Source organism: Manduca sexta, chromosome 28 (assembly GCF_014839805.1).
Source record: "Manduca sexta isolate Smith_Timp_Sample1 chromosome 28, JHU_Msex_v1.0, whole genome shotgun sequence".
NCBI lineage: Eukaryota > Metazoa > Arthropoda > Insecta > Lepidoptera > Sphingidae > Manduca > Manduca sexta.
The window spans coordinates 9,635,749-9,649,963 of record NC_051142.1 but is presented as its reverse complement, the minus strand read 5'-3'; the positions used below and the strand labels follow the sequence as shown (position 1 = coordinate 9,649,963).

The 14,215-nt window shown below is 36.4% G+C and overlaps 1 protein-coding gene across 7 annotated transcripts; it reads left to right on the top strand.

Moving 5' to 3' along the window:
- Positions 1–2,114: 2,114 nt before the first annotated feature.
- Positions 2,115–13,735, top strand: LOC115445097 (transcription initiation factor TFIID subunit 6). Of its 7 annotated transcripts, none has more exons than XM_037444445.1 (13): positions 2,115–2,240; positions 2,361–2,617; positions 4,753–5,041; positions 5,604–5,755; positions 6,005–6,184; positions 6,452–6,621; positions 6,861–7,011; positions 9,193–9,365; positions 9,767–9,921; positions 10,202–10,317; positions 10,751–10,828; positions 11,336–11,434; positions 11,830–13,735. In XM_037444445.1, the coding sequence occupies exons 2-13, from the start codon at positions 2,381–2,383 to the stop codon at positions 11,938–11,940; spliced, it is 1,911 nt and encodes a 636-aa protein (XP_037300342.1). In that variant the 5' UTR covers positions 2,115–2,240; positions 2,361–2,380; the 3' UTR covers positions 11,941–13,735. The 7 variants fall into 7 exon arrangements, with proteins under 7 accessions (XP_037300342.1, XP_037300341.1, XP_037300339.1 ...); XM_037444444.1 differs by having other exon boundaries at positions 2,125–2,274; XM_037444442.1 differs by lacking the exon at positions 2,115–2,240 and adding an exon at positions 2,261–2,279.
- The last annotated feature ends 480 nt before the right edge of the window (positions 13,736–14,215 follow it).

Below are 14,215 nucleotides of genomic sequence, written 5' to 3'. Positions count from 1 at the left end.
TTATTGTATTTTAAAATAAAATCCTTCATTCACCATGTAGCCGAATATAGTTGCACTTATGATAGGTCAAGGTACAATGAGAATATTTAATTACTAGCTTCCGCTCGCAGCTTCGCCCGCGTGGATTTCGGACTTCAAAAATGGAGCCGGTCGCGAACGTTCGAGAATGTTCGTTTTACGAAGCTACTCGCTAGGTGATCCGCTAGCCTCTAGGTGCCAAGCAAGCCGCCTGCCTGTGCGTTCGCGACCTTGTATATATACAAAAATAATCCTTATAGCATGATTCAGTATTCACGCATGATGGCTTATTATTAGAGTATTTCATGTATAACTTTGGTGTTTCTATACCGATTTCTATGATTCTTTTTTATGGAATATTTAATAATGTTAACTTTTTTAAATTAGGGATGACTGAGAGTGTTATAAACGTAAGAGTAGACAAATATAATGAGAAAGCTTCGAACTGCTAAGCTATCGGGAGTTACACGTGTTATTGTGAGTCAACTATAAAAGATAGACATATGCTGTCGTGGGATATTTTTTACATAATTTTAAGGAGAACATTTCCGTCATACATGATTTCTGTGTAGCTTTAACCATTAAGGTTGCACACGCGACGGAAGCTTAAAAAATGGAGTAACTTCTCCCGTTTTCCCAACATTTCCCTTCACTGCTCTGCTCCTATTAATTGTAGCGTGATGAAAAGTATACTATAACCAGCACAGGAGTATGACAAATAATTGTACCAAGTTTCGTTAAAATCCGTCGAGTAGTTTTTGTTTCTATAACGGTTATACAGACAGACAGACAGACAGACAGACAGACAGACAGACAGACAGACAGACAGACAGACAGACAGACAGACAGAAAGACAGACAGACAAAAATTTTACTAATTGCATTTTTGGCATCAGTATCGATCCCTAATCACCCCCTGATAATTATTTTGGAAATATATTTCATGTACAGAATTGACCTCTCTACAGATTTATTATAAGTATAGATAGAAGATAGATATAGAAGAAGATAGATAAGGATGGTGACACTTCTTTGTCGCACTTCTCTTGAAAGATATTATCATTTGTGCAATAATTGTTTATAAAAACATGGCACGGAAATTCAAACAACATTTCATCAGGAAGTGGATCAGCTTTCAAATTTTTCGATGGTATGGCTGACTTTCTAAGGCGATTGTTCTTTTTAAATCTTTGTTATTAAAGTGAGAACCACACACATATTTCAAAGTATGCAGCTTTTCTATGGGAACATATATCAAATCTTCTTTTCCCACAACCTGAACTCACTTTCGGCATCTGGAAATATTTTTTAATTGTAAATAAATTGCTTATTAAATTATATTTAAGCCTAAAATCATAAACAGTGACCAGGCACATTGATTGCTCAACGCATTTTTAAGTACACACACACACCGACATATACACGACTTTAGTATTTTTTGTCCTGATGATCAGTCATCATCTTACTAATATTATAAAGCGTGTGCATGCAATTGTATGTTTATTATTCGTACCCGCAAAAAATCTAAAATGATTGCGATTAAACTTGGTATGTAGATAGTTAGAATTACTACTTTTTATCACTATGTTCCCACAGAATCTGGACCTAAATAGGTGAAACCACGGAGGGCAAATTGATTAATAAATTTAAACAGGTATCGATAATAATAACAACATCACTAGTAACATAATAGTAATTAGAAATTGAGAATTTTTATTATTTCTAAGCTACTTTATTTGCGAGATGACTAAAAACATCTAATTAATGCTTACCTGACCGCATCCAATGAAAATTTCGCCATAAACATTCTGCTTTTGTAATTTATTCGACTGGCTCGATCTCCACAAATTTCACACGTAATGAAACGTTTTTTTGGTGGCATGTCTTTAAAACGTATTCAGTTACACCAACAAAAACACTTTTTGGTATATTTTTACTTGTTTGAATAACAAAAAATACAAACATAAATCAATAAACACAAATGTATTCCAAAACGTCAGGAAGTAAACAAACAATAATAATGGCGGTGAGGAATAGAAAGAGAAACTGTACTGAGAGAGAGAGATAGCAGTATCTGCCATTAAATGCCATGTCAATTCCATACAAAAGATTTTTTGTTCCTTGTTGCGCTAGGCTGATATATTATCTCAGATAAAAATAATTACATATTGTAAATCTTGTTGTAAATTGTTGTTGCAAAGAGAATTATATGTGTTGTTGAATGTATGTAAATGACAAATGTACTCCATAACCCACTGTATTGTAGTATTGTCTTTGATATTGAAGTAATGAAATGATTGATTGAAAGTAATAAAAGTATTTATTATAAATTATATTTTCCAGTGACTAATGTGTGCGGTAAGATGGGCGACTCTGAATTTGCATATGGATCATCTCTGTCAATGGATTCAATGAAAGTGATAGCTGAGAGTGTGGGAATTGCTAGCCTCGGGGATGATGCCGCCAAAGAACTAGCAGACGATGTCACATATCGCCTTAAAATAATAGTACAGGATGCTATGAAGTTCATGCACCATTCCAAGAGACAGAAACTATCTATATCTGATATAGATCACGCTTTAAAAATCAAAAACATTGAGGTTTGTTAATATTCTATTATTTCTCTTTCCAGTGTCACGCTCAAACCTGTAATGTATTGCTGTAAACTAGGGTTGACTTTTCTCTGTAAATAGTTTTTAAAATCTAATACAAACAATAATTTAGGTCATCTGTATTTACATTAATAAACATTTCCTGTGTTTAATTTTAGTAATACTATAGTTATACAGTAATACTAAAATTAGTTAGTTAGTTTAGTGGGTTACATGCTGAATATGATTTCCCGAACAATACGCTATCTATACACATAAGGTATCTAAAGGTTATAAAAAGTGAAATATTTGTAATGAAGACAATATTATTTTTGTTTAATTGATGTGAGATAAATTTTATATCTTCCAATGGGAAAGTTGACATGTCAAAGCAAATAAATTTAGACTGACTGCCCTATGCTGATTATTGGTAAAAGGATAAAATCCACATTGGTGCAGAATTAAAATTCAATCCCTATAATATATTATTCACAATTTACTGGTAATAGGTCTCTCATATGTGAGAGTCCACCTGAGTAGGTACTAAAGCAATGTTTATTTCTACTGCCCAGCAGCAGTGTGTAGCCAGTGTAACTACTGGACATAATAAGACTTAACATCTCATGTCTCAGGACGGCGAACTTACTGGAATAACAAACAATACTTTATAAGTCATGGTGTTGGATGATGTTTTTACTGTTTATGGGCAGTCATACTGTTACTTATCATACAAAGCAATAAAAAACAACAATCTCAAGTTTGGATGACTGGGATTTGTATCATTGACTGGCTATAAGCCTTAAGGTGGTAGCTCAAGGTCCATTTTCATACATTTTGTTTCGGCTTTAATCTGGGTAACTAAACAAGTATTGGCAAGTAAAGAATTTAAATTCACGTCTAGTTAGTGATTAGTTCTCGCAGTTGAAAGAAAAATGTAAAAATAATTAATAATCATGGATATTTCTGCCTTTAAAATTTCGTCATATTAAATTTTAAAGGCCGAAATATCCATGATTATTAATTATTTTACGTTTTTCTTCAACTGCGAGAACTAATCACTAACTAGACGTGAATTTAAATTCTTTACTGCCAATACTTAAAATGTTTATAAATAATTATTCATTATTATAATAATACTGTAATGTAAAATTATTTAAAAAAAACATACATAACAATATACTTATAATAAATACAAACATTATATTCTAACAAGTTTATAAATATACTAGCTTTTGCCCGTGGCTCCGCCCGCGTTATAAAGTTTTTCAGGCTAAAGTTTTCCCTTATAAAAGTAGTAGTTTTCCGGGAGCCTATGTTCTTCCCAGGGTCTAACACTGTCTCCATACCAAATTTCATCTTAATACGTTGGGTAGTTTTTGAGTTTAACACGTTCAGGCAGACAGATACAGCGGGAGGCTTTGTTTTATAATATATTTTTTAGAACTTTTAAAGTGGAACAATCCCGTCATACATCATTGTTGCATAACTTTAACCGTTTACGCAGCGCACGCAACGGAAGCTCTCAAAACTAATGAATTGTTCCCGTTTTTCAACACGTTTCATTACTGCTCCGTTCCTATTGGTCATAGCGTGATGATATATAACTTAGAGCACTCCACAAACAAAGGGCTATCCAACGCAAAAAGAATTTTTCAATTTGGACCGGTAGTTCCTGAGATTAGCCATTACTGTTCCGCTCCTATTGGTTATAGCGTGATGATATATAGCCTATAGTACTCCACGAACAAAGGGCTATCCAACGCAAAAAGATTTTTTCAGTTTGGACCGGTAGTTCCTGAGATTACCCATTACTGCTCCGCTCCTATTGGGTATAGCGTGATGATATATAGCCTATAGCACTCCACGAACAAAGGGCTATCCAACGCAAAAAGAATTTTTCAGTTTGGACTGGTAGTTCCTGAGATTAGCGCGTTCAAACAAACAAACAAACAAACTCTTCAGCTTTATATAATAGTATAGATAATTCAATACTTACACAAAACTAGTACATAATTAATTTTAATTTTCCCTATCCTGCACAATATGCTTTACCTCTTAAGACAGATTTATAGCTGTGTCCTTTTGCCTTTAATATTTTTTTTTATTATTACTGAAACCTTTATTTCATATGTTTTTTATTTCAGTGTCAGTATGGTTTCATACAACCAGACTCATTACCATTTAGATTTGCATCTGGTGGAGGCAGGGAACTACATTTTATAGAAGAAAAAGAGATAGATTTGTCAGAGATTTTGTCAGCACCTCCTCCCAAAATACCTCTAGATGTTTCAGTAAGAGCACACTGGCTGAGTGTGGACGGGGTGCAGCCCACAGTGCCAGAGAACCCCCCACCCCTATCTAAAGAGGCACAAAAACTGGAATCTGTGGACCCCATTAGCAAGTTGAGCAAACCAGCCAATAAAGATGCTGCAGGTAGGATTTGTCACTACTGTAAAGATTTACTTGTGGCCAATGCCAAATATATATTATTCTTAAGTAAGCAACATCACGGTAGCAAAAAATTGTCCGGCTTCATCAAATACATAGATAACTTGCTATTTTTGATAGTGCAGATTGGTAGACTTCATACACTTTCGAAATTCCTATAGAAAACTTCTCAGATGTGCAGGTTTCCTCACAATGTTTTCCTTCACCATTAAAGCGAACAATAAATTTAAAAGAATACACACATGATTTTAGAAAAGTCAGAGACGTGTGTTTTCTTGGGATTTGAACCTGCGGACATTCGTCTTAGCAGTCCGTTCCACACCCAACTGGGGTATCGCCGCTTAAATTTCATTTAACTTAATTTATTAGTTAATGAATTTTATTAATATTTATTTGGTACATAAGGTCATGAGCGTTAGTAATTTAAAACCATTATAACTATGCGATTCATGGTCATTTAGACCACCAGATGTTCTAAAAATATTATTGAATAATACAGTTTATGTAGTACTTTTTATACTCTGTTAATATAACGTTAATATAACAGGAAAACCAATGTGTGGCAAAGCAGCGCGTTTGAAAGCATCAGAGTCTGTGCATGTAAAACAACTCGCTACGCATGAGTTAAGTGTTGAACAGCAATTGTATTACAAGGAAATAACTGAAGCCGGCGTTGGAAGTGATGAAGCTCGTCGAGCGGTGAGAGACATTTCTTTAAAATGCTATTAGATTCAGTGCAGAAATTTACTTACTATAGAAAAAATAAACAGATATTTACTATAAGCCCTTGCTGTTTACTAGAGTGGAACAAACATAGCATTATAAATTTTACTGCATAAGAAACAAATAATTTGATAAATTAAAATATGTAATCATTAAAATAACATGAATTATAAATAGCTTGAATTTGATATATGGTAGAGGTATTATAATCTATTGTTATTGCAGGAAGCGTTGCAATCACTAGCATGTGATCCTGGATTGCATGAGATGTTGCCACGGATGTGCACATTTATATCGGAGGGTGTGAAGGTTAATGTTGTGCAGAACAATTTGGCGTTGCTCATATATTTGATGAGAATGGTCAAAGCTCTTCTGGACAACCAATCTCTGTACTTAGAAAAATATGTAAGTATAATAATTTTCAAACATTTGTAATTAAAGTATTCATTATGGCCACAGGCTTTGCCAATAAAGCAGAAACTATAGTGGCTAATCTTATTATAATTAGGCTTACTCTAATGGGTGTCTCTTTGTAAAATCACCAAGGCCACATCACTATTGAAAATATTTTTTAAAGAATGTCAACTAAAATAGATCTGTGGTCATATTCCATATATCATTTAAATAAACCGTTACGCCAGCACAATAAACTTGTTTTTTTTCACCGTGTAGTTACACGAGCTGATCCCAGCGGTATCCACGTGTATAGTGTCCAGACAGTTGTGCCTCCGTCCAGAAGTCGACAATCATTGGGCGTTGCGCGACTTTGCTGCACGACTGATGGCACAAATATGTAAAACATTTAATACTTCAACAAATAATCTACAAACAAGAGTTACGAGGTAAATAATTAAATCCAATATGTACATCCTTGTTTAATTTTATTGACAGTCTAAAAGTATTGTATGTATTATTATCGAACTATAAGAATTCAACAATTCTAGCTCTTCATACGATGTCGATATTATTTGTGCTACAAGGTTCGCGTTTACACAAAATAATTATTTTAGTTCGTTCTAAGCTTAGTCAAAAACTGCTACTTAATAATATAATAAAATTATCAAAACGTTGTTGGCACTAGACTCTTCGCGAGGGCGCTGCAGTGTCCGTCGCAGACTAACAGCGAGTCGGGCCCGTCAATGGCTCTCATGAAGGAGTCTGAAAAGACGCCGCTCGCCTCACTGTACGGCGCGGTGCAGGGGCTCGCAGAACTCGGACCTGAAGTTGTTAAGGTGACAAAATATACAAAAAATATTAACTTGATTTAATGCTCACTAGCTTTTGTTCGCGACTTCGCCTGTGTGATGAAGCTTTTCCGGGAGAAAAGTCCTGCCTTACACTTTTTTCCGGGATAAAAGTGGCCTATAAGACTCAAAAGTAATGGAGATTCCTATTATAAAAAAAAAGGTTTAGTAGTTCCTCTGAAATTAACGCCTTTAAACACGTCAGCTTCATATATTAGTATAGATTTAAACTCATAGTTGACAGCACCTACATGGTGGTTTCAAGTTGATCGTGTTTACCTAGATTTTTTAAATACCTAACAACATTAGCATAATTCATAAATGTCATAGTTTGAATAACAAAACAAAGAAATTAATTATTTGTCATAAACTGAGTTCAACACCAATTAAAACAACTAAACATCAGTGGCGAAGGGTGAAAATTTTCAAAAGGTAACCCGAGGAATTTTTTTTTCTACAGTTAACATGTAATACGCTGTTCACAATAAATTTAAATCAGTAAAATACTATAATACTTAATAATTTCCTTCTAACATAAACATTATCTAAACTCAAAATTAAAAAAATAAGCACATATTTTGAAATCGGTACCTAAAAGAGTCCAACAAAAATTATTTACGAACACTATACACAAACACTAATTATACATTCTAAATTATTAAAATATTTCGCGCCAATAGCTCAACATGAAGCCGCAAATTCTCGAGTTACCCTGTAGTATACATACACGCACGCAAACATGTATTTTTACGTCACTTTCAAAAGATTAGACAAAGACACCGCGCTGCCTGTGAAAGAGATAACAATATCGCGAGGGAAGCTATGCGCGGCCGGGTTCACTTCGAACATTATAAGGCGCGAGCACTGCGCGCGAGTTACGATTTAACGAATTGGTAATAATACGAACTACTTATATACCGTTTTCGTTAAAGTATTTATTTAATAAATTAAGTATAAGATGACTCGTTTAAGTATACTATTATTGTTCTAGTTAAGTATATTGTTATGTTTTTGTGTTATTATTTTTAATTAATTTGCAAAAGGTAACCCGGTAGAAATCGGCTTGTATGGACGCTTCGCCACTGCTAAACATACCTAATTACTTGCGGCTTCGCTCGCGTGAGAGTTTTCAGGGATAAAAGTCCTGCTATATATTTTGCCGGGATAGAATCTTATATGTGGGGGGGCATTCCACGTGAAGCGGGCACGAAAAAAAACTCGATGTCTCAGATTTTCGTAATATTTGAATATGTTATACCTGTATATGTCCTCGATCAAGATACAAAATATTTTTAAAGTATAAAGCCTGGTTAGCGAGTTAAAGGACTTTGAAGTTTTGACTGGCCGGCTGGTATACGCCAGTTCGAATCCAATTATCAAGTTTTTAAATGTTACAATAAAATAAATAAAGCAATGAAATAAATACTTCATTTAATGAGCTTTTTTACTGTATTTTTGGAAATTGAAAAATGATTTTTTTTCTTTGAAAAATATGTGTTCAAACTTGAATTTCACAAAGTTGACATATATATATATATATATATTTTAAATAGCTACTATTGTATAGATAATCTCTGCGAAGTTTCATAATGGGCTGAGAAGTCGTTTAGGAGCTAGACCGATTACAGTGCCGAAGCGCGGCGGTCGCCAGAAAGAGCGAAGTAATGAAAACTTTCAATTAAACTAAATACTTTAGATCAGATAATTTTATCGTGTTTTGCATTGCTTTAAGGATTCAATTACATCTGATGATAATATAAAAAAATATATTTATATTACTGACGGTGCACAACAACATTGTGATAATTTGTTTTATAATATATTTTTTACAACTTTTTAGAGGAACAATTCCGTCATATATGTTTGTTGTGAAAATATTATTAGGAACAAATGAACTCTTAAGCTTAACGATTTAACGATTTTATTAGATAACTAGATTGAGTACCGTTAAAAAACGTCTTGGCTCACCATTAACAACCGTTAGTGATGATTTCCAGCAGGGTCCATTATAGAATGTCAAGATCGTGACTAATCTATCTATGACTAAGTCTTCTTCGCATCTCCTCCGGCGTGAATGAGCTTTCTCATAGAATGGACTAGAAATAAGTTGGTGAATGATCTGGCTACTGCTAACATAGGCAAGGTTAAGTAATAATGGTCGATTATTAGGTGTTCATCCTGCCGCGCGTGCGATGGCTGGGGGAGCGCGTGGAGGGCGCGCTGAGCGGCATCGGCGGCGCCGACCGCCTCGCCGCCGGCAACCTCAAGCACCAGCTGCTCAAAGTGCTGGCGCCCGTCGTCAAACAGCTGCGGCAGCCGCCCGACCTGCCCGACGAATACAAGTAGGGCGTTTGTTATGTGCTTCGGTAACTCAATATATTTATAGCACTAGGATTTTTACATGTCAGATCCAAAGTGCCTTATCTAGAGATTTAATAGTTATAGTGGCTCTGGGGTACAATACGATATCCTGAAACACATCACATCACTCAATCGCACATGGCGTAAGGACGCCATGTGCGATTATAACATACTATCTACCTAGAATACTATTATTATGCATGGTGGATGCTGAAGGAAGAGTGAACACATTATAATATTATTAGCTAATAATAAGTGAGCATGCAGTCTATAAACAATGAAGTAATGGATTTAATTCGTGTTTTTAAATGATAGTAAATATATAATGAAATAAATAATTTAGCCCTACGACTCTCACAAGCTGTCATGTGGTTGTCGGCAGACGCGAGTACGGGTACCTGGGGCCGAGCCTGCAGCAGGCGGTGAGCAAGATCCGCGCGTCGCCGGCGGGCGGCGGGGGCGGCGGCGGCGCGGTGGCGGTGGTCACGTGCACGCCGCCGCTGCTGCCCGCCGCGCACCACGCGCCCAAGACCACAGGTCAGTCGCGTCCAACACGCCATCTATGCTCTCTGACATGACAATATACACCAATCAATATTCTATTTCATTGCGCACCGGCCACACCAAATATTTCGCTTGCATATAAACATAAAAACACGAATTGGAAACAAGAGTCGGTATGATGCTTTTTTTTTAATAATTTCTTATTAAACCGCATATAAAGTTCTATAATTTTTTTAATGGAAGTGGTTACGGAGTCGGTTTTTTTTGTTGTCACTCAATTTATTTGCATATAACTGAACATGGTTTGTCGCAGATACAGTGGCGACACGTAACGTGGTAATCGCGTCGCCAGCACCGCCATCGCCCGCCCCGTCCACTCCTCCTCCACAGAAGTTCGTTATTGTAACTTCACAACAAAAACCACCGCAGGTGCGTAACACAACAATATTACAGCACAATTATACCACTCATCATAGTGTAACCCGATCCACGGCCCACAGTCCGTTCATAAGCCTAGTGCACCAGCGCAACTGCCCCAACGCAGTGCTTCTTAAGGGTCTGTCTTTAATTGTCGGAAGGGCTCAGGCATCCTTGGCGTTTACGGCAACATAAGGCCACTCGTGCTGCCGTCCGTCCCGGACGATTGTTGAGTCTCCTCGTTCTATCTCGTGTTGTTGAACACAGGTGCACAGTGCAGCCAAAGCAAATTCAAGCGAGAGGCCTGCGCATCACATCTTTAGATAGTAGAAGATATATATACTATATAGAAATAGTCAACAAAATTACATGTTTTTAAAATTCTACAATGATTGCCATTCACAAGAAAATTAAATACCCATTCGTATTTTTTATTAATATACAGTCGCAGTCGACCAGTGGCCAAGGACACATTGTGGTCCACAGTTCTCAGCCAACCATCGTGCGAAACCAAAATGTGCAGGTATGTTACTTGAAATAAGTACTGAATGTTGTACACACACCCACACGTAGATGTAATAACCGCGAGAGTTTAACGTAGGTAGTTTGCATGTACACATCATACTGCAGGTAGCATGTAATTGTACATAACAATGCATATTCATGTAAAAGCTATACATATCTCCAAGCACCACTGATAGGATTTTATACAACGTATTAAAAGCTTAGACAGGGCCAAAATATAATATGTAAGATACACTTCTGAAAAAACTTACAAATTATCTTTTTGTAAATTGAATAAAAGCAAAATGTAGAGAAAATAAACTTTCATAATATGAGAATATAGTTTGTCGCGTTCAGTAACAACGGTTTAAAAATTATAATCAGATAAATAGTTAAATTGTTTGTTACTTGTAAAAGCGTTTGAGAGTGAAGCAAAGTAGATGTGCCATATCTCCGCGCAGTAGATGCGATAGTGATAAAAAGTGCATTAGAAGTAGTTATGAGGGGTCGCACGTGGTCTGCGTAGTCGGTGGTGGTGACGAGCGGGCCGGCGGCGGGCGGCGCCGCGCCGCAGAAGGTCGTAGTGGTGGGGGTGCCGCCGCCCGTGCCCGGACTGATCACACAGGTACCGTTCGAACGTTACATATTAACAACTCCCTACATTTATTTACTGAACCCAAGTCAATATTGTTTGATGTATACTTAAAGAAAAAAAAAATTCTTCATAAAATGATTATTCTCATGTCGTTGATTTATTGTTGCTTTATCTTTTTTATTTTTATTTACTTATCGTAAAATACCTAGTTTTATTCGATTCCGGGAGTGTCTGTTCAGTAGGTAGGTAGTTTAGCAAATGGAATGGTTTTCCGTGTGGATTTAAAACGAAGCTTATTTGTTCTGGTTTGGTGTGTTATAATATTTTATTTATAATTCATTGTTTCTCTGGATACTAATTGAATTTTTCGATAATGATATGTATTAATATTGGTATATTATTGACGTATAATATAAATGTGACAGGCGCCGGTGTCGGTGGTGGCGAAGCCCGTGTACGCGCGCAGCATGGGGGGCGCGGGGGGCGCGGGCCCGCAGCCGCCGCCCGAGCTCGACGACCTCTCGCACCTCGCCTGACAGGCACGCACCATCACCATCATCAAGAAACAGTACGCTAGGCAGAAAGACAATTAATCCGCTTGTATATATATTGTGAAATAAACAGACACCCTTTCACACTAGCGACACCGCAGTGTAGTTCTTTTAGTATTATAAGTTGCTTACTAATTAAAATGTGTTTATAAAAACATGAACCCGTCAATGTTATAGAGCTAGTACGAACTCGTAATGACTTACCCCCTTATTCATAAACGTTTTTTATCTAACGACCAAGTAAGGCTGTGATAACAAGTCTGTTTCTCAGTGCTGACGGCATGGCAGTCTTCGCAGTGCGTAGACGTAGGGCCGTTGTGATTGGCTAATATTGAAATACAACAATAATAACCAATCACAACGGCCCTATGTCTATTTCTCAGTGCCGTTGGGCACTGAGAAACAGGCTTGTTATCACAGCTTTACTCCGTCCTTAGATAAAAAACGTTTATGAATAAGGGGGTAACAGTTTTATGACAACGCTATACTTTTTTAGCAATATACATAGATACGATAAGTGGGGAACATTGTGAAATTCTCCTATCTTAACTCTGATCTAACTGACGATATATGTAAATGTATTATATATCCCGAAGCACAATAGGTTAAAAAATATATATTAGCTGTATCAGCACCATAAACGGAATGGACTGAGCAATAATAACCTTACTGATGGCTGGTCTCAATGAATTATTAACTCTTAGCTGGACTGTGCTCTTACATTTCAACAATATAGGTTACGCTGACTGTTACTGGTACTTAAATATCACGTAACTCTAGTGAGTGCATCCGTCGAAGCGTTTTATTTGCGGTTGGCAAGACTTATCTTAAATCCGCCCGGATAGCGACCACCGTACACGAGGTGTTAAAACCCGACATAGTGGCCCACGTCAATGTGACGCGATCCGGTATCAGGCTGTATATCCGGTTCCAATAGCCGGCATAATTGTATCGACTGTCGCGGGGTAATCATCTCTCGTCAGTCGACACACTATTGGCCCTCCTTCACTTACCATCAGGTGCAGGGCGGCCACTTTGCCGTACCCGTATAAAAAAAAATGCATTTCGTACCTACTAGTATATCTACTACTTTTTATATTTTTATTTGTAATGATTTTCAATAATATTTTATTTGATTTGACGTTAAACAAATAAAATTATATTATACAGCATAGATTATTATAAGAATGATTGTTATTTTTTGGCAAAAACAAAATGCATCAATGACAGTAATCATATTCGACCCTTCAATAAATAGTTAAACTTCACGGATAAGGTTTTATTATTTATCTTAATTAATAGAAACAAGAACAAGCACAAAAAATAAGCATTTCAACTGTTTGTCATCTGTCAGTAACCGGCTGTGTATTCAGAATTCACCACTCTGTAGAAGAGTCCAAAAGACTGTGCGGCCAATACGTATCCCTTTCTAGGTTTAGTAATTTAGTGTACACATTCCCTGCTGCAGTATAATATGTAGTTAAAGACAAGTAAATCAATGTAAATAAATGTGTGAATCAATGTACTAGTTTGGCACTAATAGTATAGTTTAATAAGCTATGTTTGAGCAAACTGTTTGCGATAGTTTGCAGACGGTTATTTACTTGGCAAAGTTGTTATTATTCAATCTGCAGTTTAATATTTTCTTATTATGTTTTACTTAACTGTAGTGCTCCGTGTCAGGTGACTGGTGTGAAAGGTTTAAATATAATGACATGTTATTACTTTCCTTTTCCAAATACATTTATTATAAAGAAATAAATGATATGTAAAATTAGAACCAGCATTTCATTTAAACAAATTTTAATTGAACCCAAGTGAAGATGAGTGTTCATCAAGAGGTCATTGTCCATTACGAAATAAAGTTACATTTTCAAGAGTCTAATGATGCTTACGATTACAAGCAGCAACGGGTAAGTAAGCACCGAAACTACGCATAATAGCCACAATTCCTCACAATGAATGAATGCCCACTCGACTGAATTGATAAGTGGGCTGTGCCGCTCGCGTGGGGAGTTTATGTCCTCCCGCCTCCCGGCGTGCTGGCCGGCCGCACGGCCGCCTACTACCAAACTAATCGAATGCCTATGAATCGAAAGGCGCACGAAGGCATATTATGTTAATTAAAAAACAATAAGCAATAGTAGCTTAGATGCGATAATGATAAATATCTCGCTGATAAACTGAAGACCTGTAAGTATGCTAAATAACTAGTAAATAGTAAGAACAACATATATAGCGTTTGAAGATATTAAGTAAT

Bases quoted from the DNA above. Each gene is read 5' to 3' on its own strand.
- LOC115445097 (XM_037444444.1), top strand. The intron at 10,318-10,750 runs GTGCGTAACACA...ATTAATATACAG, and splicing joins CACAACAAAAACCACCGCAG to TCGCAGTCGACCAGTGGCCA. The intron at 10,829-11,335 runs GTATGTTACTTG...TGGTCTGCGTAG, and splicing joins TGCGAAACCAAAATGTGCAG to TCGGTGGTGGTGACGAGCGG.